This window comes from Centroberyx affinis, unplaced genomic scaffold (genome assembly GCF_046629955.1).
Source record: "Centroberyx affinis isolate AG114_WGS23_722 - 3 ecotype Tasmania unplaced genomic scaffold, CSIRO-AGI_Caff_v1 ptg001226l_1, whole genome shotgun sequence".
NCBI lineage: Eukaryota > Metazoa > Chordata > Actinopteri > Beryciformes > Berycidae > Centroberyx > Centroberyx affinis.
Genome location: NW_027279740.1, coordinates 351,937 through 377,813, shown reverse-complemented (window position 1 = coordinate 377,813; position 25,877 = coordinate 351,937). Strand labels below are relative to the sequence as shown.

Sequence of the window (25,877 nt, the reverse complement as noted above, 5' to 3'; positions counted from 1 at the left end):
ATGCTCCACAAATCACATGAAAGGCTCGCCCTCGCTGCGAATTGCTCTCTCAAAGGCAACTTTGATGTTTGAAAATGGAGATGGGTGTTTTTGAAAGAAAGGCCTACAGGTGTATCAGTGCCAGGGGAGGGGAAAGAAAAAAAAAACCAGTGGCATGCCTGACGTTGGGTGCTTTCCTGACTGCTAATGGCTCGCCATGACTCCCAGATGTATAACCTGGAGATATAGTGACGCGCCCACACACACACACACACGCTCATAAATGATGGTGAGGTAAGATTTTAGAGGAAAACGCCTTGTTAAAAAAAACATGATCACCTAATTTACAATTTGTTAGAGGAGATAGGCACAATAATGCTCATTTACAACTCAAATGGGAGCAGATAGAATGGAGAGATTTGAGAGAAATGGCGTCTGCAGTGACCTGAGGCTGTTCCCTCTGCCTGGGGTCACTCCAGACTCGTCACACTCGGCCTCAGCGATTAGAAACTGAGCAAATATTGGCCGACTGATAAATCCACTGGAATGCACAGTCTGTATGTTGAATAGGTTTGGACTGATTTCAGAGGGGAACTTGTGTGCCGGGACAAAACATTCACTGCATTCTGACAGGTAGCTGATGCAGAGAGTGTCCTCAGGTAACCACACACACGGCTGTCTGAGCACTAGGCACAGTTGTTCTGTGAAACAATCTTTTTACGATTGGGTCTGAGGAAGAGGAAGAAATTAGGGAAGTCAATTATACTCTAGTGTAAAAAACAAATTAAGTGGTAATATATTTTGATGTTAGATATGAATGAATGCAGGGTTGTTACTGTCAGAGTCATCAAAGCATTATATATGTAACAAATTTTTAGTGGGAGGTAGGAGGATAAATAGGACTGAGGTGGAAGCTCTTTGACCACTGTTGCCACCTCAACCACATCCAGAAGCCTAGAGGCCAACTTCCTTTGAAGGCTACACACACACACACACACACACACACACACACACACACACACAGATGTTGGTAATCCCACTAAGGCTTTCCTGTGAAAGCATGGCTAATTAGCCTAAATACTTCAACTAAACAGAGATAGAAAGAAAAAAAAATATGCCCGTTCGTCTATTACTGGCCCCCTTTTTTTTTCTTTTGCTTCGCTCCTCTCGCCGCCTCTCTTGTTTGTTCTTCGGGCAAGTCGTTGCAGTGTCAATGCAAAACCTTCATCTAAAAATGGGGAAAAAGAAGCGCGTTGTCTAGAGCTTTGTCACGGTCCCCTCTCTGCTCCTCGGGCCAGCTGAGGACCGTCTGAGAGACACACACAGCCGCCCGCCTGGGGGCAAAATACCCGTCCTTTTTCCACTTGGACAAAAAATTTCGCTCTGTATTTGCTGACGTCAGATAGAGCACCAGGACGCACGAGGAATTACCAAATTATTTACAGAAGCCCCAGACAGCACTTTTAATTCACTCTGATGATGCAAGCAAGGCGGCGAGGGGACGTTTTCTCAGAATCACAGAGAAGCTCAGCCAACTGCGCTGCTCAGCTCTCTCTCCCCCTCTCTCTCTGCCTCTCCACCTACTAAACTCACCAGCCAAGCGTCTTTCCTGTTTACCTACCTATGAAGGGAAGTAAAATGCCCACTCTGTGTGTACTCACTCTTCCTTATTTACACTGACCCATACAGGAGGGAGCCATTACGACCTTTCAGCCCTAATTCAATAAAAGTTCCGATCTGCATTTAGAAAAATAAATGGCCCATGAGTGGAGGAATATTTTATCCCCCGCTGCATTATGACAATAAACCGTTTTCTGTGTCGGGGCATTTGGGACCGGGGTGGAGCTGGGCGGGGGGGGGAGGTTTGTGGGAAGAAGGCACCTGCTGGTTACTGGAAAAGACGCTGTGTACCACCCTGCGGCTTGGATATTTATTTCCCCGGACCTTAATGGTTAGGAACAGTCAGCAAATAATAGGTGTAGCGAGATCTTTCTTTCGCTTCCAGGAGCGGAGAAGGTTGTAATCCTCTGGGTAAACACAGAGGGAAGCCTTGGCTCTTCCACACCGCTGATGAAAAGAGGTCACTCATTCTAAGCCTCAACACTGCTGCAGCAGCCTGGTAACCTTGATCACAGTAGAGATAATATATCGAAAGTACTATATTTCGAGCGAAGTATGAGTATGCAGTGGAAAATTCACACATGCACTTTGACCAACCTCGTGTCTGACTCTCTCTCAATTGTTATTCTGTGCAACCATGAGTGTGTGTGTGTGTGTGTGTGTTAGTGAGTATATGTGCAAATGTACGCTTGCTGCACATGCTTGTGTGTAAGCTGGTGCGCACTGAGGTGTGAACGCAAAGCCGTTTGACACATCTGCTGCCGTTGCGTTGACGCATGTGACAGCGGCGGCTTGCTTTCCTTTCCCACAGCCGTGCGAGCCACCTCTGCCCTCTGCACCTCACTGCTTAGCACAACCTGGCTGCTCCACACACACACACACACACACACACACACACACACAAACAAACCCTTTCACCATTAGAGCTAAAATAACACTCTCGGAGCAGCTTATTTCTTTAATATGATCTGTCACAGAAGCCAAATAGGCCTTCTGTGCTCTACAAGGCCAAAGCAGCAGCAGTAGCAGTATTGGGAAATCTACTAGAGCTACAGGAAAGCAGCCAAGAAGGCCTGAAAAACAACCTCACCCATATCACCCCCAACACACCTCACCCCCCACGAGAAGACAGTTACACACACACACACACACACACACACACACTCACACTGTATATGGTGGGACAAAAGAGGGATGATTGCTGTCGACGTGCTACGGGCCTCAGTGTATTGTTAGGGAATCCGGGTGCATTGGGCCTTACGTCTGCACCCCTTCACTGCCCTTGCCTGCCTCAACCTGCCTCACTGTAGGGTTGTCCCTGTGTGGCATTGCCTCCACACACACACACACACACACACACACACACAGACGTGCACAGAGCTTTATCCCCTTATCAGGAAAGGAAGGCTGCAGTCTCTGCTCAAACAGTCTCACGTAGCGACTTCCGCTGTGAGCAGCTTGTTTTCAGGCCTGCGAGGGGGATTTTCACACTGCCTCTGTCCCCAGAGAGAGCCGCTCTGGTCTTTGGTCTGAGGCATCTGCCTAAGGGAGCTGGAGGACCAGACAATCCCCCAGCTGTGACCAGAGAGAGAGAGGGGGGGAGGGGGGGGGGGGCTAGAGACAATAGAGAGAGTGCTCAAACTTTAGCTGACCTCCCCCTGAAGCCTAGATGGAAATAATGTTACCACAAAAGCCCATCGCCCCCTTCGTCAGGACTTGCAAGGTTTATAAGGTTTTATCTCACGGTTAGAGTTCATGTGACCAAGAAGTAAGTAGTCCATGTATTCAATCTGTGGTCATGATAGAGTTGTAAAAACTTGAGGCATTCATATCAAGAGTGTTACAGGAGTGTTATGTAAATGAGGGTAAGGTAGTGCAATGTCTGTGTGTGGCTAGCATCGACTCATTTAGGCCCAGACGAGACAGCCACAATCACCAGCCAAGAGTAAAACCCACATCCTTCAGGGTCAGCCTCAAAACAAGAACTTTGATTGGCCCCGCTGTAAATACCCAACTCTGCGATTGGTGGCGTTGGGAACAGCAGCACCGAGTTCACTGCTGCAGCGATGTTTTTGAACTGTATGATGGCTCAGTATTATAGCAAAGGGGAAGTACAAGAGAGGGTGGCGGGAAAAGCGGGGTGGGGGTAAGAATGGGGGGGGGGGGTGCGCCGCTAGAGAGGAGGAAGAGGAAGACAGGTGTACGACACTTTGCTCAACAGATGTTGAAACATCCTCAGTGTCTGTTGCGGACAAAACGGAAGTTTGCTCGCAGGCAAGTAGGCCTTGCTGCAACATATTCTCAACTGTCGCCCCACAGCGCACATAGGGGCTTAAAGGCAAGATAAGGATTCTGCTGTTAGGTTAATAATAATAGCTTCAAACGCTTAACTTTCAAACATCATTAACGCATATAGAGCATGGGTTTCCCTGACACTAAACGTAACAGCAACACGACATTACATGTTTTGGTAGTGCTGTATTTCTGCACACTTGCAGCATCAACAAGAAAGCAGCTCATCCAAGCATGTTAAAACCACTTTAACATAAGAGAAAGAAAAAAATATCATAGTAAGCTGCCATTTCGTAGCATTGACACTAGAATCAGAAATGGTACGTATCGTGCCTAGACATTCTTGTATGTAATCCTATACAGGACTTACCATAGGTTTTACAGAACAGACATAGTATGTTTTCACTGTTCAGTTTGATACAGGCACTCCAAATCAATTCTAGTCTGTTATCAGGGGCCTATCAAGTCCATTTATACGTCGAATACAAATATTTACACTTCAAATATATTCAGTGCAGACTTGGGTCCGGGCCAAAGCACGTATTGCCCTTTGCCGTACAGATAGAGTTTCACTTTGCCCCTGAAAAAGCGCCCAGCCCTTTACTAAAAAGAGCTTGTGTTTAATGTGTCTCCCTTTGGACGGGAACATATGTTTCTTTCTTTCAATGGAGGGAGAGAGAGAGAGGGGGGGGGGGGGGGGGGGAGAGAAAATAGAGAAAAAGTGAGGGTGAAGGGAGGAAACAGGCCGTATCGGGTGATCATTCAGTTGTGCCCGTCAGTGTTTAAGGCCTGGCTGTCACCTTACTGAGCAAACACTGTCTCTGTGTTGAGCTGATATGGGCTTTGTGGAGGGAAAGGCTGGGCAAGACGCGTTCCAGTTTGCTGTTCATGCGGTCTGGTCTCAGAGCACCGGGTTCAGCCGAATAAAAAAAACAACTTTGCTCTTTTTTCCCCATCACTTACACTTGAGCCTATCTGCATGCTCTTCACAACACCAGAGCGAAAGAACAAAGCAGCACGCTACGTCTCAAGATATTCTGCAGCGAAGATAAAACACTATCAGGAAATAAACACACACGAATACACACGCACACACACACACACACACACACAAAAAAGCGGGGGTGAGAACGGCACACCCATTCCTTCAAAACACAGCCATGGCCTTTCAGTACATCGTTAATACCAGACATTTTATATCAAGCATTTCATTTGTTCTTCGTAGACTTCCATAATGCTTTCAGATGATGTGACCGCTACTCTGAGAGGAGGCTAGTAAATCTACAACCTTTAGCATCCATTTTGGCTCCGGGTGCGTATTGAGCGCTGCTGTTTAGGCCTCATGTGTGCACTGGCCCCCATCTCCCAGCTCTATCTTGCGGTTATGATATCATAGAGAGAAAAACAGGGCATTCTCTCCTAAGTGCACCCTGACACATTAAATATTCATCCGACCACAGAAACCCCTCTGAAATGGGGCCGGTGTGGAGCGCCGGCACCCCTCTGGCCCCCGGGCCATGCAGAGTAGAAGTCAAACGTTGGCGGTCGGAGCAAACGCACTGCGGCTGCAGCCAGGGTCAGCTGGCCGAAGAGAGTATTAACACGAGCTTTAACTGCAGGCCACGGGTTCTGTTTCCCTAACACTGCCTAGACCGGGACGGTAATGGTCTAGATAGTCATTATAACTGCGCTGCCGCTTTTACTTTCAACAAGACTTAATGTAACGGGAAGAAACAAAGAGGCAAAAGGTAAAAAGTCCAAACAGAGTGTCTTGAAGAAAAGGAGAGGGGAAGTGAGTGTGTGAGCACTGTGTGCTACACTCCAGATAGGAAACTGCTGAGGCTTTCTCTTATATAAAAAGCATGCATGAGAGAAATGCAGAGGAGGGAGAGGAGAGAGAGAGAGCGTTTGACCCAAGGAGAGAAAAAAAGAGACTGTGTGCAAAGGGAGAGAACGAAGAGGAGTAAGCGCAGAAAGTGCCGAGCGGCCTCACAGTTGATTAGTGGTGTTAACAGTAACTGTGGGCCCTGGGTTAATGAGCTCCAGGCCTCATTCTAATGAAGCCTCTGCTCCCCCATGCCTCCCTCTCGCAGCCCACTAAACCCCCTACTGGAAGCGCCGAACAGTGTGTCGCCGCACGCACCCTGCCAGCTGGACCTCAGCCACGGGATCCACAGGCTCAAGTGTGCGCATGTGTGTGTTTGCGGGCGGCTGAATGATCACTTTCATCCCTAAAGAGCCAGCCAATTCATCTTAGACCACCATTGGCCACAGAAAAACTGACCAATTATCATTTTTTTCCTGCCGTCTGTCTCTTTTTCCAACCAGAGAGCGGTGGGATGTATCATTTCCCTGACCTCAGCCGTTTGAGGTGGTGTAAATCTCTTAATAACTACACAAGGACACATATAGGGGCTATATTTGGAGGGCTGCTTCCCCTGGCCGCCCCTGCTCTGGGCTGGAGCAGACAGTAGCCACACTGTCTATGTGGGTGATGGAGCCTGGCGGTGTGTGTGTGTGTGTGAGTGAGAGAGAGAGAGAGAGAGAGAGAACTCTGGCCTTCATTCCTTCCAAAAGGGTTTAGAGAAAAGGCAGGCCGGGCCACATGTGAGTGTGAATAAAAAAGATATTGGAGAGAGAGAGAGGGGGTGTGTGTGCCTGTGTGCACACGTGTGTGTCCACCCAGGATGTGTCGCTGGGTAACAGCACGGAGCAAAGCGGTGGGCCGATGGGTGGGATCGCACACCGTCCCACGTCTTAACGCTAGGGAAAACAAACCGTTGGAGAGCAGCAACAGAGCCACTGTCTGTCCTGTGTTCAGACAGATTACTCACAACTGAGTCTCTCTCTCCCTCTCTTTCTGTCTCTCTCTCACACACACGCATGCCCACACACTCACAAAGTGCAACATAAGTGTTTGATCAGAGAGTGAATGCGTGGGCGGGTGTGAAGAAGTGCTGAAGTGGTGTGTGTGTGTGGCAGTTTGGATATGGGCAGGGGGGGGGGATTTTAAGTGTAGGCCTGTGTGCAAATGTGAGTGATGATTTAAGTGCCTGACTGTGTCTAGACGTCGTCTCTGCACATGTGATGCGCGTCTGTGTGTGTCCTGTGTGTATCTGGTGTGTGCTTGCATGTAAAGGGGGGGGGTCTGGGGATTATGTATGTGTGTGTGGGGTGAGGGGGGGGTAGAAGATAGATATTTCTATATTGTTCGTAAAGGGAGGAGGGAGGGGAGCGGGTGGGCACAACCAAATGGACAGAGCGGTAAACGAGAGGAAACTTTACCCATGGGTCAACCTCGGAGGGAAGATATATTGCCCATGGGTCAGTGGAGAGAGAGGACGGGCAAAATCCATATTGGTCCGTCTGCCTTGCCCCCTTTATATAGTGATAAAATATTCAAATCCAGCCATTACTTCACATTAGGCTACTCTGTAGAGATGCCAGGGAGAAAACCACAGAATGTATACATGTTGGTTCACACACAGTTTTGGTGCATTGATAGTTACATTAAAATCTCTTCCTCCCATTAGAGGCATAGCCCTCATCCGGACTCTGACATTTAAGGTGTGTTCACATGTAGAGTATGTGCATGTATGTGTGTGTGTGTATTTGTACATGTCCGCATAAAAGGCAAGGAGATCTCACTGATATTGCACTACAGGGTTTTTTTTTTCCTTAACCATTTCCCTGGATGGGACATCAAAGCGATCAGGGCGCTAAGTGTGTTGCTCAGTTTTCCAGGTCTGGATAAAAGAGATGGAGCAGATATGCTTCACTAACTCATGAGTACATTCGCACCTCCAGCAAATGCACACACACACATACACACACACACCTACACCTACACTTTTCTCTCCGTTATGTTTAAGACTGATGACTATATGGTCTGGTAGGCTTGTCTGGGTGTTTCCTTCTGACTAAGTGCTGTGTCAGTCAGACTTGACTGTGTGTGTGTGTGTGTGTGTGTGTGTAGGGGGGGTGTTAGAGCAGTTCTTCCACTTACTAAGATCCTGCCTTTTAAGCAGTAAGATGGTAAAATTAAAAACAGTTACACTTAACTATGCATAAATACTGAGTTAAACTGAGTTATTGAGTTCATGGACCGAATGCCTATTGTAATAATTAACAATTGATGATTTCTTGAAAAAAAAAAACTCTTTAGATTTACAGAAAACAGCATTCCTAAAGCAATTATTTTCTACCGCTTATGCTATTGTTATCTGTGGGTGACGCAGGAGCAGGTGCAGCTTGGGTAATACTTAGTGTCTAGCCATGTATTTCAAGGTCTGTTAACATTCAAATAATATTTTTCTATTTGGAAGCTGAAAACATGGTGACAGTGTCTCTCTCCCCTTACATAATTTAATCCAATGTGTTTATGAATAACAAAGGGTGATATTGAGGATCTTCACAGTGTAGGCAGAATGCACATTAATTACAGTTCAGTGGGAAAGGGAATTCGTTTAGGCAAGACCTGTCAAACTGTCAGGTGCCATGAAGAAATTAGGGAGAAGGGAAGGAAATATTTTCACATATAACTCTTATTATTGTTTCTGCTATTTTTACACCACCTAGAACTTCTCTGGAAATATAATCGAGTGCCATTTGGTTCCCAGTAGTGTAGGTGGTAAACTGGCTGTCCTTCACCTCTCTCCTTCCCTTCCCTCCCCGTGTCGCTGCTTCAGGGCACAGAGTGAAGATGGAGGATCCCCAGAAGATGCAGTTCTCTGATCGGCTGTCAGAGATCGAGCGCTACCAGCGGAGCATGAGGATAGGCCCGAACAACAACCCCCGCCCCATCCACCAGAGCCACCTCAGCTCCACACAAGGTACGGATCACTGACGCAGACAGCCGCAGTGGGCGAGCCACTGGATCCCCGAGCAACCGCAGCCACGTAACCATAGTCACCACAACACAACACTGTAACATATTAAATCGGGGCACCTTCAATTAGGGCTGGGCAATACTGACAAAATCAAATATCACAATATTTTAGACCGAATACCTCGATATCGATAATGTGACGATACTTTCAGAAAGAAAATTTTGAAAATGAGTAATGATCATTAGTAATCAGTAATGTGTAATCAGTAATAAGTGGATATGATGAGCAGGTAAAGCCAATCATCATTCATTTTAGTCAACAGACTAATAAGTTCATAAAATTGTATCTTTTATCTTATCTATTTTAATTTGTATCTATACTGTAACGCAGCCTTCTGGACCAGGCAGAAGTAACATTGAACTTATTTTACAATATTACAAAACCAAAATCCCAGATGATATCTAGTCTCATATCACAATATCGATATTATACGATATATCACCCAGCCCTACCTTCAACCACTCTTATTTTAGTAACTGGCTCCTTTAACAATACAAACTTATTTTGTATCATTTGCCAAAAGGGTAAGTAAATCAATAATACAATAATAATAACACAATAATAAGTCAATCACACGTTCACCGTCACACTACAGACACAGTGAGCCACACAGTGCCTGCTGTCCCCCTAACATCAAACTAGTGGCCAAGACCGTCGTTTCCTCCGCGAGTTCAGCGGCCGTTCCGCTGCCGGAGGAGGAGGCCGGGCCGTATAGCTGTTGGCCGTCCGAGGGGAAGCTCGTGCCAGCTCTGTCCCCGGATGCCCTGCGTCGGTGGGTCCGGGCCCCACACAGCAGGCAGGGTTGAGTCTGTGGCCAGGTGGCGTGGCGGGCGCTGCCAACCCGAGCCTTGGCCCGGGCGCTGGGGCGCTGGGCCTCCGCTGCACCGCACACTACAGCCTCAGGAATGTAACAGCCGCCCGCTACCTTGGCAATCACGTCACTCTCAGACTGGCCGAATTCGGAGGGGGCGGGGGCGGGGGGCTGAGACACAGGCTGAGGAGGAGAGAGAGAGACAGAGAGAAAGAGAGAGAGGTGGGGGCGGGGGGGGGGGGGGGTCTTAAGCGTGTGTGTGTGTGTGTGTGTGTGTGTGAGGGCAGAGGACAGCTGCGTGGGTGATGGTTGGACTGAGGATGAGTGTTCACTCTCAGTCATATGTCAGAGCCTCTTTAACAGGATGGCATGTCTGGGAGAATGCAGACTAAACACACACACACACACACACACACACACACACACACAAACAACACACTCACATGGTGTGCCCTACTCTCCCGCCCGCCCACTCTCTAGTTCTCATGCTAGCTAATGAGTCCCATTACCTTTGTATCAGCATGTTGCTGTGTACAGGAGGGCTTGTTTGGGAGCGTTGGGCTGTGTGTGGGTGGAACTCTATCAGTGTGTATAACAACCATACACCAGAGTGTTTGGCCTTGTGATTGCCTAGCCAGCGCTGAGTCACCAGTGTGGGCCTATCTAACAGCTGACTGCGGAGAACACAGGGTCTTTTACCCCGCTCCCCCATGTCCTTACTTACTGTTGATATTGATTTTGTTCCCTCGCACAGCCGGTGCTGAGCAGAAAACATGTCAGCCATTTTAGAAACAGTTCCGCTGAAAATAAACAGCGAGCCGGCGAACGGGACTTCCACACAATACAGCCACTGTGACGATCATTTTCTGATGGTTTATAGTTTGGCGTTCGCTCTGTAGGTTGTCTGCCAATGAAAAGCCCCCTGCAGCTAAGCTTATCCAGGGAGTTTTAGTTCTGAGGGCTGCGTTGAAGACGGGGGTGGGGGGGGTGGGGGGGGGGGACGGCTCCGGTCTGCAGGGAGAGGTGTACAGACTTGGTCCAGACAGCAGCGGGACGGCAGATGAGAAGAGGAGCTCTCTTTGCTCTGCTCTCGTCTGTCTCGCACCGGGAGGATTAGGGCGGGAATTAGCGCTTTATGGGCTTGTCAGGCCTCAAAGGGCTGCGCTGTTGCAACACACACACACACACACACACACACACACACACACACACACACACACACACACACACACACACACACACACACACACACACACACACCCACCTTTAGCAGACACAACACATTGGAATTGTCAGGGATGGGGAAGGCACTGAGCTTCACAAAATAACCACCAGTGACTGGAGGCACCTCTATGAGAAAAGTGAGAGAGAAAAAGAGAGGGGGAGAGAGAGAGAGAGAGAGAGAAGGGGAAGGGTTGTAAAAACCACACACCTTAATCTGTGGTATTACCATCATGACTGCATACCGCAGGGCAAGAGTGGTAAAATAATTAAATAACAGCGGAGAGGGCCCTTCTCCCTCCCACCTCGCCTGAGCAGCAGACTGGAGATGTATGTCATGGCACAGATCACACACACACACATAGCTCGCTCGTGTACTTATGTATAGGAGTCATGCACAGACAACAACACCGCACTACTACAAGTGCAGCTCCAAACCAAAATAGTCCCGCTGTAATAAATCCCATTCAGAGACACAGGGAGGTATTTACATATAAACAGGACACACGTCTCCGCTTTTTGGCAGCCCCCGCCAGACACGGTTGTATTTTGCAGATACATTTAATCCCGGGCCTGTTTGTTTGAGAATCGCTGGGTGATAGATTGCCCGTCAACACGTTGTAATTAAATGGATTCCCGTCTTGCTATTACAAAAGATGTTTTCCATTATCCGGGCTGGGACCTTGCGTTTTCCCCCGTTCGAAGACAACTAAATAAGAAAATACAGTGTCATCTCCCGCTAAAGCCCCCTTGCTTCATTTTGTTGTCTGAGCCATGAAATACTGTCTCAGTTGTGTTGTCAACAGGACGCGTCTCCAGACATCTGCTCAGCGCTGCCCTGGATTCTGAGAACACACACACACACACCCACACACACACAGACGATTGCACCATAGGCACATAGCAAATACAAACACACACACACACGCACATAGTTCCGTGCCAGTGTTGCAAGTTCTAGTGCCAGACAGACAGGGTAATTAAGAGCTCATTACAGTGCATGCAGTGACAGGATTCCTGCACGCTGGCAGACGCTGCATTCGCCGCTTGTTTTTGTTCTGCTGTGGCCACAGGTAAGCCTGCTAGACATGTGGAATGATTCTCAGCAAGGGCGGAGGGAGTGTGTGTGTGTGTGTGTGTTTATGTGTGTGTGTGTGTGGTTGGAAATGCGTGGTTCTACTAATGTAGTCAAGCAAATCTGACAATCTCACAATCGCGTCCAAAATTGTTATTCTGGTTTTCTAAACCTCAAGTGAGGTACATGTGTATATGTGTCTGTGGGTGGCAGCTTTTTTTCTACTTCTGATACTCGTCCATCTCCGTCCCTTCACATCGAGCTGTGATGTTACGTTTATAATACACACGCAGTTCGTTCCACCCTTAAGAAAAGCAAACAAGTGAGAAAATTTGATTTCAACAAGGTGCTACAGAAAGAAAAAAAAAAGATTCTCCGTTCCCTTGTCCCATTTTAAATGCAGACAAAACTCAACAAGCCCCTGGCACAGCCTCTAACAGACAGCCGAGACGAAAGCGGCTCTTTTAACTTAAATGTGTCTTAACAGTGAGAGAGAGAGAGAGAGAGAGAGAGAGAGAGAGAGAGAGGGAAAAAAAGAAATACAGCAGCAATTTAATCATCCAAAAAAAGAAAGTCCTGGCACTTTTGAGGTGGTATCATTTAACATGTTATTTGTTCCAACACCTGTGTGTTCCTCACTGAAGATGAATATCAGACACTAGCATAACGTTCCGCCATCGAGTCAAGTGCTCACTGCTTTGATGAGGGCCCAAAGGAAAAAGTGTGTGTGTGTGTGTATGTGTGTGTCTTTGTGTGTGTGAGAGAGTGCGTGTCTGTCTGAATGTGTGACCCATGTGGTGAAACAGAACAGCAGTTGTGGGTATTAAAAAGCATCAAACCGATAAACCAAATGTCCAGCAGAATCTTTTATGAATTATATATTACACATTTCAGATTTTAAATTTGCACTACCATTTATTTTATTTCAAAAGGAGGCTATCAAAGCTTTCCTCAAAATGATAATTCCACAAATGTTTGTCATGGTCCACATCTGCTGGAGCTCTGGCCCTGTTGTTCAGTATGTTCAGGCTGTGGCTTAGCCTTTTGGACTGGACTTAACTCGAGAAAGTCCTGTTTGATGGAGGACCAGCCCGGTGCGACCGCCCCCCCCCCTCCCTCCTCGTCCACAGTGACCACACTGTTTACTCCACATAAACAAGCTGACCGGCCCCCCAAGTTAGCGACGGCGCTCTGCTACTGGCACGGCCAACGTGCTCACGCCGATTCACACATCCAGAGTGACATGATCAGCCAATTAGAAGCGAGAGCGGGACAGGAAATTAGCACCGTCAGGTAGCTGCGGTGCGGACTCGGGAGTGCAGCCGTCACGGCAGTTTGGTTTCATGCTGATCGGTGCCAAACCCGAGCAGGAAGCTGGCCCTTTGAGGCCAATACAACCAAAACTAGCAGGAATCTGGACCAGAGCTTTAGACACTCTGTTTTACTTCTGCGCTCCTCTATTTACATAATATGTCAATGGCCGCCACGGAGTTTATTTGTTATGGTGCCTGAAAGCTTCACTTGTGGTTAGTCTCTTTTTGTGACCCTGAGATGAATAATTCAAACTGAAAATGTTTCTGTTCTTAAATAAAAAAAGAATCTTTTGAAGCCGCCTCCTTGGTGAAAAAAGAAAGGAAAAAGAGAAGTGAGAGCAAGTTTTTTACCAGACTCAACTGTTTGTGTAAGTTATAATTTCACATCAGAGTCGGGCTGAGTTTTACATTTCAGCAATTACAGAAACTACATGTGTGCCATGAACAGTCTCTATTGAGTCTGGGGCGAGGGGAAGGGTGGGAGGACGCCGAGCTCTCAAAGAGAACATAGGATTTTTCAGCCCATGTGTTTGTTTTTGCTCATGTTATAAGTGAGGGCTCAAAAGACATATCAAATGTCCCACATAGCTGAGCCAAGGCCGTGTTCCTCCCCTCTCTAACACGCTCGCTCTTTTTCTCTCCTTCCCTCGCTGGCGTCTTTCTTTCTCTCCTGCTCGCTCGCTCACATTCTCTCCCCGTTGCGACGCCTAAGGCCTAAGCGAAACAGGAAGCCAGCACAAGGACCGGCATTCACTGTGTCTCAATGACACGCTTCATTACGGCAGGCGCATTACATGTCTCAGAGGCGCTGCTGGATCCGGAGTCACGAGGACGGACGCCATTTTGGCTCAAACATCTCGTCAGCCACCCTTTCATCTCCGCGAGCACTTCAAAAGCAGCGTGTGTGTTTATTTGTGTCCTCCCCAAAACTGCACTGGCACCACCCCAAAGCTACTTATTAGTGACGCAGTCGCTGCCTCTTCCCATGTCAGCCTCTACCTTCTCGAGTCCCGGGCTCCGCCCAGGGGGCTGGCCCTCTTATTAACAGGGGTAATCTGTGCCTCTGGTATTGACGTTGTCTGCTGGCCAATCAAAATATTTGAAGGAAATGTTTATTTTCTTGAGCGAATCGCACCAGCTGCTTGCAAGCCTTTCTGAATAAGGCCATTTATGTGTAAGAATTTGCCATTGTGAGGCATAGTGCGGGACCTCTCAGTGACTGAGTGCTGATTTGGGCCTTTGCAAAGGAAGTGGAGGAGCTCCAGGGGAAGCACAGCTTTTACACACCCTGAGCCCAGTGCGGCTATAGGTGAACAGCCCAGCACCGCCCCTCTCTGCTTCTGGCATCCTTCACGGTCATAACTGCCTCTACAGGAGGTTGGGGGGTTACTGTATTGTGGTATCTTAGCAGTGGTGTGCAGTGTCACGGTAATACCACGTGGTTGAGAGCCCCGGTTAAAATTAGAGCTGCTTGAGAAAAATTTACATTATGATTTCCCCTACAGCGGTTACACAATACGCAGGCTTCTGTCTGGGAATGTGAGGAAAATAATTCTATACGTTTCTTGGAATAACCAGGACATCACAGTATTTAACACTGACCCGTGGACTCAAACCAGGGTTTGAACATTGTGAAAAGTAGGTTCCTCTGTACCTGCCTCTGTGTTTGAGGCTGTCCGCGGCCGTGGTTCGTGCAGGTTGTCTTGTAACAACTGCACCGTCTCAGACCGAGAGCAAACAGCCACTATTTGCATGTCAAATTGTCAGCCCTCCTGCGGTGTGGCCGTTGAGTGTGAACCAGGGTCCCACGCGCTGGGCCAGTAGGGACTCTACTCTCCCTCGCTCCCTGACAGCCGGGCTGGACAGGCCACCAAAGACCTTGCGCCTCCAGTCTCGCCTGAAAGACCCAAAAATATCTCCCATGCACCCATCAAGCATGTTTTTCCAAGCCCCGGTCTCACTCTGGTGAGAAGACCCCCCCCCCCTCCTCCACCTCCTCCTCCTCTTCCCAGTCTTCACTGCTCAGTCAGCAGAGGCTGACCCGTCACAAGAAGACACATCTCCAAAACCGCCAGATGTCAAGACAGCTTTGACAAGTCTGTCATGATTTTTTTTTCTTTTTTGGAATGTGCTTTAGATTTCTATGGCACAGGCTCCAACTTCCTCACTCTGCACACACATACAACTCACACGTTTCTCTCTGCTCTCCATAGAAATACTGACATTTTGCATTCCTGCACGAACAGAATTCGTCCACTGGTTTGTTTCTAATGAGTCCGGTCCCAGAGTTCAATCCGTTGTTCATAATGTGTGTTGCAGCAGCACTGTGGCCGGAGCAGATGGACCCCGCCTCCACTCTGAAGACATGCAAGGTGGAGGAGGACCTGAGACCATGGCCAGGTAAGACACAGCCCAGGACTTCTGTCTGTAACAGGTTCCTTAGTGTTTCACTGCACCATGCAGTTCCATGAGACTTTTCTTTCTGGCTACTCCTTTAAGTCTTTCTTTCACTTTTCCTCACACAATGAGCTCACCACAGTAGGATGTAAACACAAACACTGCTCTCCTTAGATGACCCCATATTTTATGTGAATATGAGGAAAGTGTGTGTCTGCACATGTGTGTGTAAGCATTTGTGCGTGTTGATGAGAAAATAGTTTTCAAGCGTGTTTGTTGGTTGCTGAGATTTAATCATAACATGCGAGGCCCAATCAACAAGCAGTATGAGAGGCGTGGCCAGCAGTAAGCAATGGCCTTAATTACTAGTTTGAGAAAACAGGCATGAAAAACACAGAGGAGATAATTGAGGCACTTTGGACTGTTCACACAATGCTAGCCAGAGTCAGTTTACATCATCCAAGCAGTACGTCTTCAAGAGCAACTCAGAACAAACAGGACTTTTTCCAACTAATTTCTTTTGATTTGTAGTCAATCTGTCAACTCTTCAAAATGGCACAAACAGTACTGAAGTGGAGAAGCTGGAAAGGCGGGCACGGCAGAGGGCGTGCCACGAATTGTGACGATTTCTGGAGTCTGTTTGGTTTTGCCCTTGGGGCTCCGCTGCATCCCAGAACATTCCTAGAACGCCACCACCCTGCCTGCCTTCTCCCTTCCCTCCCACTCCCTCTGTCTTTCTTTCGTTTTTGGATTTGGATCTTCGCTGGTGTCTAACAGCCCCCTCAGTCTCTTACCCACCCCTTCCCAGAAACCACCACACCACACCACACCACACCAGACCAGACTTGCTGAGTCATCCACTCACACTCTGATGAGTACACACACTAAGACACACATACACACACACAGAGAGAAGGAAGAATAAAATGAGTTATTGATTTGACTCACTGGTATTTCTCCTCTTTTCTCCAATTCATCGGATAAATTAAGGTTTGAGGCAGAAAACAAAAATATAACTGGGTCTAATATTCTCAAATTCAACACAGCAGCTTAGTTTTATAACTTTCTCACTCCAAAATTATATGGACTGAGGAGATGGAATGACATATTTACATATGGCACTGCTTGTGCAAGGCATTTGCTAGCCAGAGATTCAATGCAGAGCAAGACATTCACTATGGTGTGAAAAATGTGATTGACAGTGATGGGTACTAAAAGCATATGGTTGAGGTCTTAAAGCCTAAACTGCAAATTCCGATCCATCCTAACAGTGAGGAAATAGAGATGGAAAAATGTGTAATAATTATGCTACTCATAGTATATAGCTTTATCATAGTAGACATGCCCCCAGCAAAACACACATTTATGTTCACTCAATTGGCTACAGCTTTACGAGCAAGTTATTATATAACTCATAGTACAGGATTTAGTTAACAAACTCAAATAGATTAATCATGTCATGTTGTTTGTTGATGCATTAGGAAAATCTCAGGTTTTTGTAATCACAACCTCCCTTTTGCCTTGCTTATATTGCATGTCATAAGTTAGGGCCATGCAAAATCCTCCGTGCTCACATGATGGAGCGCCTAACATGGATGAGGCTTTGGGGTTGTTGACCATGCCGCCACAGTACAGAGGTGATTATCATTTGCATTCGACATGATGCTCCATCCCCAAAGCCTCGGCGCCTAAATAAACACCTGGAGATCATTTGTGTTCATTTGGGTCTCCTATTCTTTGGCTTGTGCAGCAGCATTACCGCCCTGGAATTATGTTGCCATGTCTCGCCCTGTTATCGAGAACGACTGCTCATCCTCATAGCATCCACCAAACCACCCAAACCAGTCGGTACTTCAAAGTAAAGCTCTCTGCCGCTGAAAGAAACATATCCATTTGTTGAGTAAACCTTTGGTCTAATAGAGTCACGCGGCACTTTCATTCTAGAGGTGTTACGAGGAAAGAGATGAGAAAACTATCTCAGCATACAGTACAGTCTCTCTCTGTCAGCATGGCTGGAAGAGCCAGAGGTTTTCTCCCTCGCTTTTTCCCCTTCCCTCCACTTATTTGCCTGAGACACCATTCCATGGGCGCTGGCCGTCACAGTTTGCATCAAGCCTGAGTAAACATTTCACAGGTGAGCGCCTGGATTTGCATCTCCCCATTGCCAGCCACCACACATACACACACACACACACACACACACACACACACAGGGGCACACAATCACACACGCTGGGTTGACGGCCTCAAACTTGCCCTTATGTTAACAACCAAAATCAGTTTCTCCCATAACCAAATGAGGCAAACCTCCCGTCATATCTGGGTTACACGCTTGACTGTGGACTAGTGGACTTCTTGAGGGAAGTAGCGAGGAGGAGGACTCCACCCTTGGTGTTGTAGTATTAAATAAGTGCGTGGCGCTTTGCTTAAGAGCAAAGGGGAGGAAAGGGTGCGCTGGAACACTGTGTTCTCTATAAAAGCCCCGATTCCCAGCTACCCGCTTCATAGACTGGGAACATCACAGACGGCAGGCTGTGCCAGCTAGCCCTCTGGGGTCCATCCCCTCTCCTGTCCCTGCAATTTAGTCAACACGTTTCAGATGAGCCTAATGGAGATCATGTGTGGTTTGGGCCGCAGAGGTTACAGGCAGCTACTACTAGGCCCAGTTAGGAAGACCCTCTCTGCCAAAGATACACCACTGTTACCACAGCCACAACATTGAAGCCTGTACTTATACTGGGTGGGGGAGGGTGGGGATGCAGGAAGGTATGCAACAGGGTTAAGAGGGAGAAAACGCAGAGCTGCAAAGTTTTGCCTCTGTGAGTTAGACGGCGGTTGATTCAGCCCTCTCCTCCAGAGGGAGCTACTGTCCTGCAGAGAGTTGCCGGTGGTAGCGGGCACTCCCTGGCTCACAGCCAAGGGCTTGATATTGCACAAGCCCATTAAGGTGTTGTGATAAGTGTCCAGTCCAGTTTCCCCTGACAGAACACAGGAGTCTATCCCCACCGCAGTTTAGCCAACACGTTTCCACCGACTCCAATTAAATGGAGATCATGTGCGGGGTGGGCCGCAGCCGCCAGAGCCATCAAGTCCCCACACCGCAGATCCCCTCCCCGGCTTCACCCCGAAGCCTATATTTAGCAGGGAGAAAGAGAGAGAGACAGAGACAGAGAGAGAGAGAGAGCAAAGGCTTTTTGGGAGTCCGGTAGGAATTAGTGGGCCGACTCCACTTCTCCCGAATCAACAGCAGCTGAAGGCTTGGATTTTCCTTGCGTGAAATCAGATATGGAGCCCGACTCCGGTGCCTGGTAGACTCTGGAAAAAGAAACAGCCCCCCCACCACCACTTCCCAGCACCACCAAACTCCCTCATCCCAAAAAGAAGAGGAAATTCAACTGCAGAAATGTGTTGTTGAAAAAAAGCATAGCAGGGGCCATGGAAATTGCAAAGGAACAGATTTTTTTTTTTTTTTTTTGTAGCTGAAAATGGACCCAGTTCTCCAGACGTAGGGAAAAGACATTTCAACAAGACTGTGGCACGCAAGTTTGGCATCCTCCCCCCTCAGGCCTGTGGCGTGCAAGCGCTTGCTATTTCACAAATACAAGCTCTCTTTTCTCTGCCATCCAAATCCACATTTTACACTTACAGTCATGTGGGCACACTGGGCCCATGAAAGCCACATGCGGACAAACAAATCACCAAGGACTGAGGTGTGTGTGTGTGTGTGTGTGTGTGTGTGTGTGTGTGTGTGTGTGTGGATGTGTGTGTGTGTGTGTGTGTGTGCGTGCGTGTTTACAAGCAGCAGGTGCAGACACCAACGTAGCACATGTTGACATTAGGTATGAGGAACTCTCCCGGGCTATTGACGCATACAGTCAGATTGAAGACGTTCCAAATTCCCCAGCATCGCTGCCTGGCCACCGGCCACCTTGCTATTTTCCAAAATATCTGACTGTCATAAGAAATGCCTAGTCATGCTTAACTTGTCAGACTAGATGTATCAATTCATCTTGCTTCTAAATGAGCCTTATCATGCAGTGTTGGTGGAGACAGAAAGGGTCCAGGTATCAGGAAGAGAGGAAACTGGCCAGTTATGATGCCAGTCGTGTGACTTCAGCTGTTTTTCAGTCCTGGCTCGCAAGCAATAAGATAAGGATTTGCATAAGATGATAATGTTATTTGCCCAAAACAATGAAGATTTACTATAAAAGAAAATGCTAGGCCACTATACCCAGTATACCCACTGATAAATGCAGGATATTTTGGTAGCTTTTCACTTCACAAGCCTTCTAACTATGAGCTTATGTTACCCCAGAAATGTGTGTATGTAACCAAACTGTCCCTGCACCAGGACTCAAACCCAAACGCTACAGCAGGTGGCAGCAGGCGGCCCTCAGTAGGCCTACATGACTGAAGGACTAACGGGTTCATATCCAAAGCCCAGGATGTCAGATCAGCTAACAGCCAACAATATACCCCAGTTAAGTGGAGTGGAGCAATGTGGTGTTTTACTTAAGGAACTAAGTTGGTGACAGTAGCGGTCCCAAATCTCAGAGAAGCAAACCGCCAAGTCAAACCCTCAAGCCAGAGATTTCGATTTCCCTTTTGTCAGCTGAATAAATTAAGAGAATGTGTGCAGTGAAACTGAAGTCACAGCAGCTGGGCTTGGTGTGTTCTGTTACCTGTGAGATTACACTTCCAGTTAACACCGACAGGTCCTGCACCGCCATACACATTAGTTTAACACACAGATGGACATACACACATGAAGTTTGCTTTCTTTTTTTCTCTTTCCTTTCTTCCTCTCTTTCTTCCTCATTTTCTGTCTTTCTTCCTCGCTTCCCTTCTTTCTTTCCCCCCTGTTCAGCTCTCTGTCTGTCTCTGATTGTGACGGTTTGCTTTCTTGTTTCCTGCCTCTGTCGCTTTGTATGATTTATGATGAGTTGCACAACAGCGCAACAAGCTGTCGGTGTTTATACAAAGCACCCCTCTGCACTGACAATGCCTCTTTTCATTGCTCTGAAAAAGGGAGAATACTGTACGTTGCTCTCCTTTTTGAAGGAGTGGTGGGAGGGCGACGGTGAGGGGGCGTTCTCATAACTTCGGTCTTGTGCGAGGGGCTGTGGGATGATGTGCTGTCAGTGCTTGATGACTGTTATTAAGCAAAAAAATGTCTCAGTTCATTACTTTGAGCAAACATTTCCATGGCCAAGCATATCGCGAGAAACCTGAGCTCAGGATCGGGGGTTTGGGGAGCTTTTGCCGTTCTGGGGATGTGGCCCCTTTTTTTTTTTTTTTTTAGAACGAGAGGAAATGAGAAAGCTCTGGAACCCCGTTTCACATTCACGACGGCAGTTTTCATTAATGGCAGGATGTTTGTTGTGTGGTACGGCGCGGTTCTTCAGACTCCAACCTTTTCTGTTTCTCTCTACCAACAGGGACTACAGACCTCTTCCCCCAGAGGACCACCTTCCCGTCTCTGTCGCCGCTGACCGACCCGCGGTTCTCGGGACCCGCGCATGCACTATCCCGGGGCGTTCACTTACTCCGCCAACTCCTCCAGCACCGGCATCAGCGGCCTGAGCATGCCGGCCTCCTCCCGCTACCACACCTACCTGCCGCCGCCATACTCAAACAACCAGACCCAGAACTTCAGTCCAACTCCTACCTGTATTACGGCACAGGCTCTGGGTCCTACCAGTTCTCCATGGTGGCGCCGGGGAACAGCGGGGGCGAGCGCTCCCCCACCCGCCTGCGTCCTGCTCGGGGGCCGCGGGCGCCGGCGGGGCCAACAGCCTGATGAACCCAGGCCTGAACAACCAGAGCGAGGGGGTGGAGGCCGACGGCAGCCACAGCAACTCCCCCACGGCCATGAGCGCCTCGGGCCGCATGGACGAGTCCGTCTGGAGGCCCTACTGACTCATGGGCAGCTAAACGATGAGGGAGAGGGTGCGGGAGAAGGTGAGAGAGGAAATGTAAAGAAGATGATGAACAAAAAAAAAAAAAAAAAGCTGAACACTGCAAAAAAAAAAATTACCCAAGACAAAAAAAGAAAAAAAAAAGAAATGCTGCATGTTTGTCTTTTATTTCTCCGGCACTCGCTTCAAAGCCTTCTGCATTTTGCCGACTGTCTGCCAGACTTCCATGTGTTTTGTAAATTGCGAGTGAACTCCTGCACTGTGCTAGGAAATGTACTCTTAAAGGACTATGAAAGCCATAGAAGTTGAGCTGATGATTTAGCCGAAAACTGTAAATAGAAGTGAGAGCAAAACCAGAGAAGCCATAGTAATATATCAGGATCATTTGTCTGGTATGAACCGGCACACATACTCACCAGAGACACTCAGACCACAAGAGACAATGGAGGAGCAACTGGGTATGATCAATCTGTACAGCTGATGAACTGAAAAGAAAAAAAAAGAGAAACATAACACATTAGTTAAACACATTGTTCAAATGATGGCGACTCACTTGGCAGTTGGAGAAGAGCAGCCAGACTGGATGTTTGTTTCCGAGGTGTGGCCGCACTGCTGTAGCGATCGGTCTTTTATGCTTTCACTTTGTGGATTTTTTTTTTTTTTTTTTATAATGCAAATTATCGTGCCGGCTGTGACAAGATCAGCAAGAACATCGACTGCATCTGAGGGACTGTTTGGTGTTCTCGCAGTACTTATGCATTATATACCGTGATGCCTAATTTATTACCCAAAAGGACACCCCCGGCCTTTTGGCACGACAGTATGCAATGGATGTTTCAACACGATCAACAGTGTCTTTGAGACAGAAGCGTTTTGTCTGTCCCATGGTAACGAGTCCTCCTCTGCGGTGTTTCAGCGGGGACGGCGGCTGACATTTTGAGGAACGTACAAGACTAAAGCGGAGAGGTGTTTCTTGGTTTTAATTCCGCGCAGGAATATTTCGGTCCTGTCGCGTCTATTCTTTAGGCTTTTCCTCAAATCTCTTATTCGAACCCGATTCTGAAAAAAAATGTCCTAGCGTAGTATTTTTGAAATGGATGACATGGTTTACTTTTTATATTTATTTGAGCCAAATTCTGAGGAAATGTACACACATACCCAAAATCCTTAAGCATTTCTTCTTTTCTTTTTTTCTTTTTTATATATACCATTTTTTGTTTGTTGTTGAGTTATAAAATTGGAATTTGTGTAATATATTGCTCCTAAATTATAAAAACAAAACTTTTAATGTAATTATTTTGTTTTCCAATGTAGCTTTGATGCACTAAAAACTTTTATTCCTTATGAACACGCCCAACATCGATTCTGCCAATGAGATGGTGTATCTAGACCCCTATTTTTTTAAACAATCTCCCAATTGTCTTTCTGCGCTACATAAGCCATTCTCTTAATTTTTGCACTATGTTTAGACTTTAATTTTTCTTTGTCAGTTATGTATTTACCAACAAATCATATCTGCAACTCTGCTTTATCAAAGGGCAGGACTAAATATGAAAATATTCCTGCACATGTATTTGATGAACTCACTGAAAGTGTCCTTGTCCCAAACAAACCCCTCGCAGCTTCATCAGTGACCACATGAGACACACAACACACACACACACACACACACACACACACACACACACACACACACACACATTCCTGCACCACAGGTGTGAGTGTGCACATTCCCACTGTCCCAAGGGCCTTTCCCATGCTGTCACACATATGATCCCTCTATCCCTGCAGGAGGACGAGTGTGTGGATGAAGGGGTAGAAGGAGAAGGTGGGGTCAGAGCGGGATCTTCTTACCAACACCGAGGGCAATTATGCAAAAAAAACACTCCCTTGTTGTGCACAGGCCCCTTTGTTCTGCATAAGCAGCGAGCCCTTTGAAGCCTTTATGGTCCTGATTCTGTCTCTTCTGTTGTAATTTACTGATCATTAGTGCCAGGGGCTCGCGGCTCAGCGATTGATATGTCTGCACACATCTTTGTACAAACCACGCTGAGCCACTTAGGGCATGTATCAGGTGCGTCATGTCTTCCACAAGGAGGAAGAGGAGCAGCATTAGTGCCTCTGAAAGATGGGTGTTCAGCTGCTACACAAGTGAGACTCAGATTCAAGGTGAATAAAGATCTAAACAAGCTAGCATCTGCAGCTCAGGAAGAAGAACTTATGCAGTCTATTGCAGACCCCACATGTAGACCTTGTAGCCTTATTTCCCTTTGTGACAATCAGTAACGATGAAACTCATTCCTATCTTCCTTTGGGTTGGAGGAAAAGCTTTGCATGTTACCCTGCTCATTTCCTCTGGAGCCCCTCTGGGGTTGAAGGCCTCGCTTTATTACGGGCAACAATCATGCAGCTAGAGAAACCACATGTGTCCTTATATTTGTGTGGTTCCTTCCGAAAAAACCAAAGATCTTCACAACTGCCTGTAATATTGTTAGGATAATCATGACGAGAAAGATTTGTGGTTAATGATTGATTTCTTGATTGGTCTCCAGTATCATTCTTCAGGAGGCTGTGTCTGAACAGAGCTTTGGAGAGTTTCATAGACTTGGAAGCCAAATTGTACAATGGAATTGTATTTTATTGTATATTGGATAAAAGAGCACAATGCTATTGTTTTCTTTTTCATGTTTCTTTTTAAAAGAATCTCCTTTTCATTTTGGTATACCGTAATGTTAATTCATTTTGCTCTCTTCATTTTCTTTATGCTCAAAGCATGTACGTCTGAAACTGATATGTTAATTTAAGAATCTCATCTATGTATGTAATATCCTTAAAGCTTCCGTATTAAGTGCTTGTAAAGTGTGCAGATAATGTAGTTTTTAATCATTTTAATTAAAAAAGACCTGTCTCACTTTTTTCCTCACAACTGCTGTTTATTTTATGAAACCTGACATTGAGTTATATAAATTCAAATCAAAGAAACTCCAGGGGAAAGTTATGGCGATACAGTTTTTCTATACAAAGCCCCACCTGTTCTTTTGAGAAAATCACACACACATTCAAAAGGTTAAAAGATTTAGGTTCAATATTTATGGCCACATTCTTCAACATCATTTGCTTCACTATAAAAACAATTCCAATGTATAATAGTTCTCTAATTTTGAAACTCAATACTCAAAAGTCTGGATTGTGAAATCTTTTATGGTCTAAGAGAGGGAGGTGTTGAGAGTGCAACGTTAAACACGGAGGCACAGGGTGTAATTCACCTCCAGAAACCCAAACACCCTCAGCTGACAAATGAGCATGTGAATAGCAGGGCAAACAGCCTTAAAAGTTCATGAGACCCGACTGCATGCCAATACATTCTGATCCAGCAAATTCTGCCTTCCCTGGTCCCATAAATACCGCGGATGCCATGCCCCTCCAGTTCATAACCCCGATCCCACTGGCGCTTCGTTCCCTCTTTTAATAATTATCCTCTTCACTCCCATTAGTAGGACTCTCGCTGGCAAATTACCCGCACTTCTCAGGGGTTTGCAAACGCCACAGCTGTCAACGCGGTAGTACCCAGGGCGTAAATAAAGCGCCGCTCAGGAATCCAACACCGCCCTGGCAGCCTCCATGTTAGCGCACGTCGGCAAGTTGTCACTTGTTAAAAACAATACAGGAGAAGTTTGGAATGTCAGCCGTCTTTTTTCCTGGCTACGAGGTTGTTAATTTATGCAGTGCTGATGGCATCTATTTGGCCCATTTGAGGCCTAGCCGCAAGATTAAACACTTGAGATGCTACCTTGTGGGGTGGTCCGATTTCAGATGACTCATGTGGTTAACCTGAAATACAATACCCACAATTCCTCACTCTTAAACTAATGCCACCTGTTGAGATGCCATGAAAGGGCTTTCACTTCTATCGCTCCCTTTTTTCTCTCCCCCAAATCTTTCATTCTATTCCCCCTATCTGTACTCGCCTATTCTCTTTTTTTCCCTTTCTTCTCCTCGTTCTATTCTCTCCTTTCTTTTCTTCTGTATGGCTTAAGCTGTGTGTGTCTCTGTGTCAGGCCTTCTATGGGGGCAGTGCTGGCAGAACAACAAAGCCCCAGGACGCACACACGCAGCCTCGATACACACTGTATTCAATTAACTGCGCACTCAAAAGCATTTCCACACACGCACACACCCAAGGAAGACAGGCGTACACAAAACACACACACACACACACACACACAGACAATCCCCTGCTGACAGATCTCACACTACCCTCACCCACGCAGTCTGAGCTCCACTTCACAGTGCGAGTGTATGACAGATCTGCGCCGTCTTAAAACATTCCCGACCATTTCCTCTAGGTCTCATCACAGAGGT

At 47.0% G+C, this 25,877-nt stretch overlaps 1 protein-coding gene across 1 annotated transcript in view; it reads left to right on the top strand.

The window, feature by feature from the left end:
• runx3 (RUNX family transcription factor 3) overlaps positions 1–24,441 on the top strand; it is a 50,895-nt gene extending 26,454 nt beyond the window's left edge. Inside the window, 6 exon segments of the mRNA XM_071524741.1 lie at positions 8,580–8,723; positions 15,520–15,600; positions 21,036–21,106; positions 21,108–21,246; positions 21,249–21,350; positions 21,353–24,441. Of these exon segments, the coding sequence (XP_071380842.1) occupies positions 8,580–8,723; positions 15,520–15,600; positions 21,036–21,106; positions 21,108–21,246; positions 21,249–21,350; positions 21,353–21,516 (701 nt within the window). The 3' untranslated portion in view covers positions 21,517–24,441.
• Positions 24,442–25,877: the final 1,436 nt, after the last annotated feature.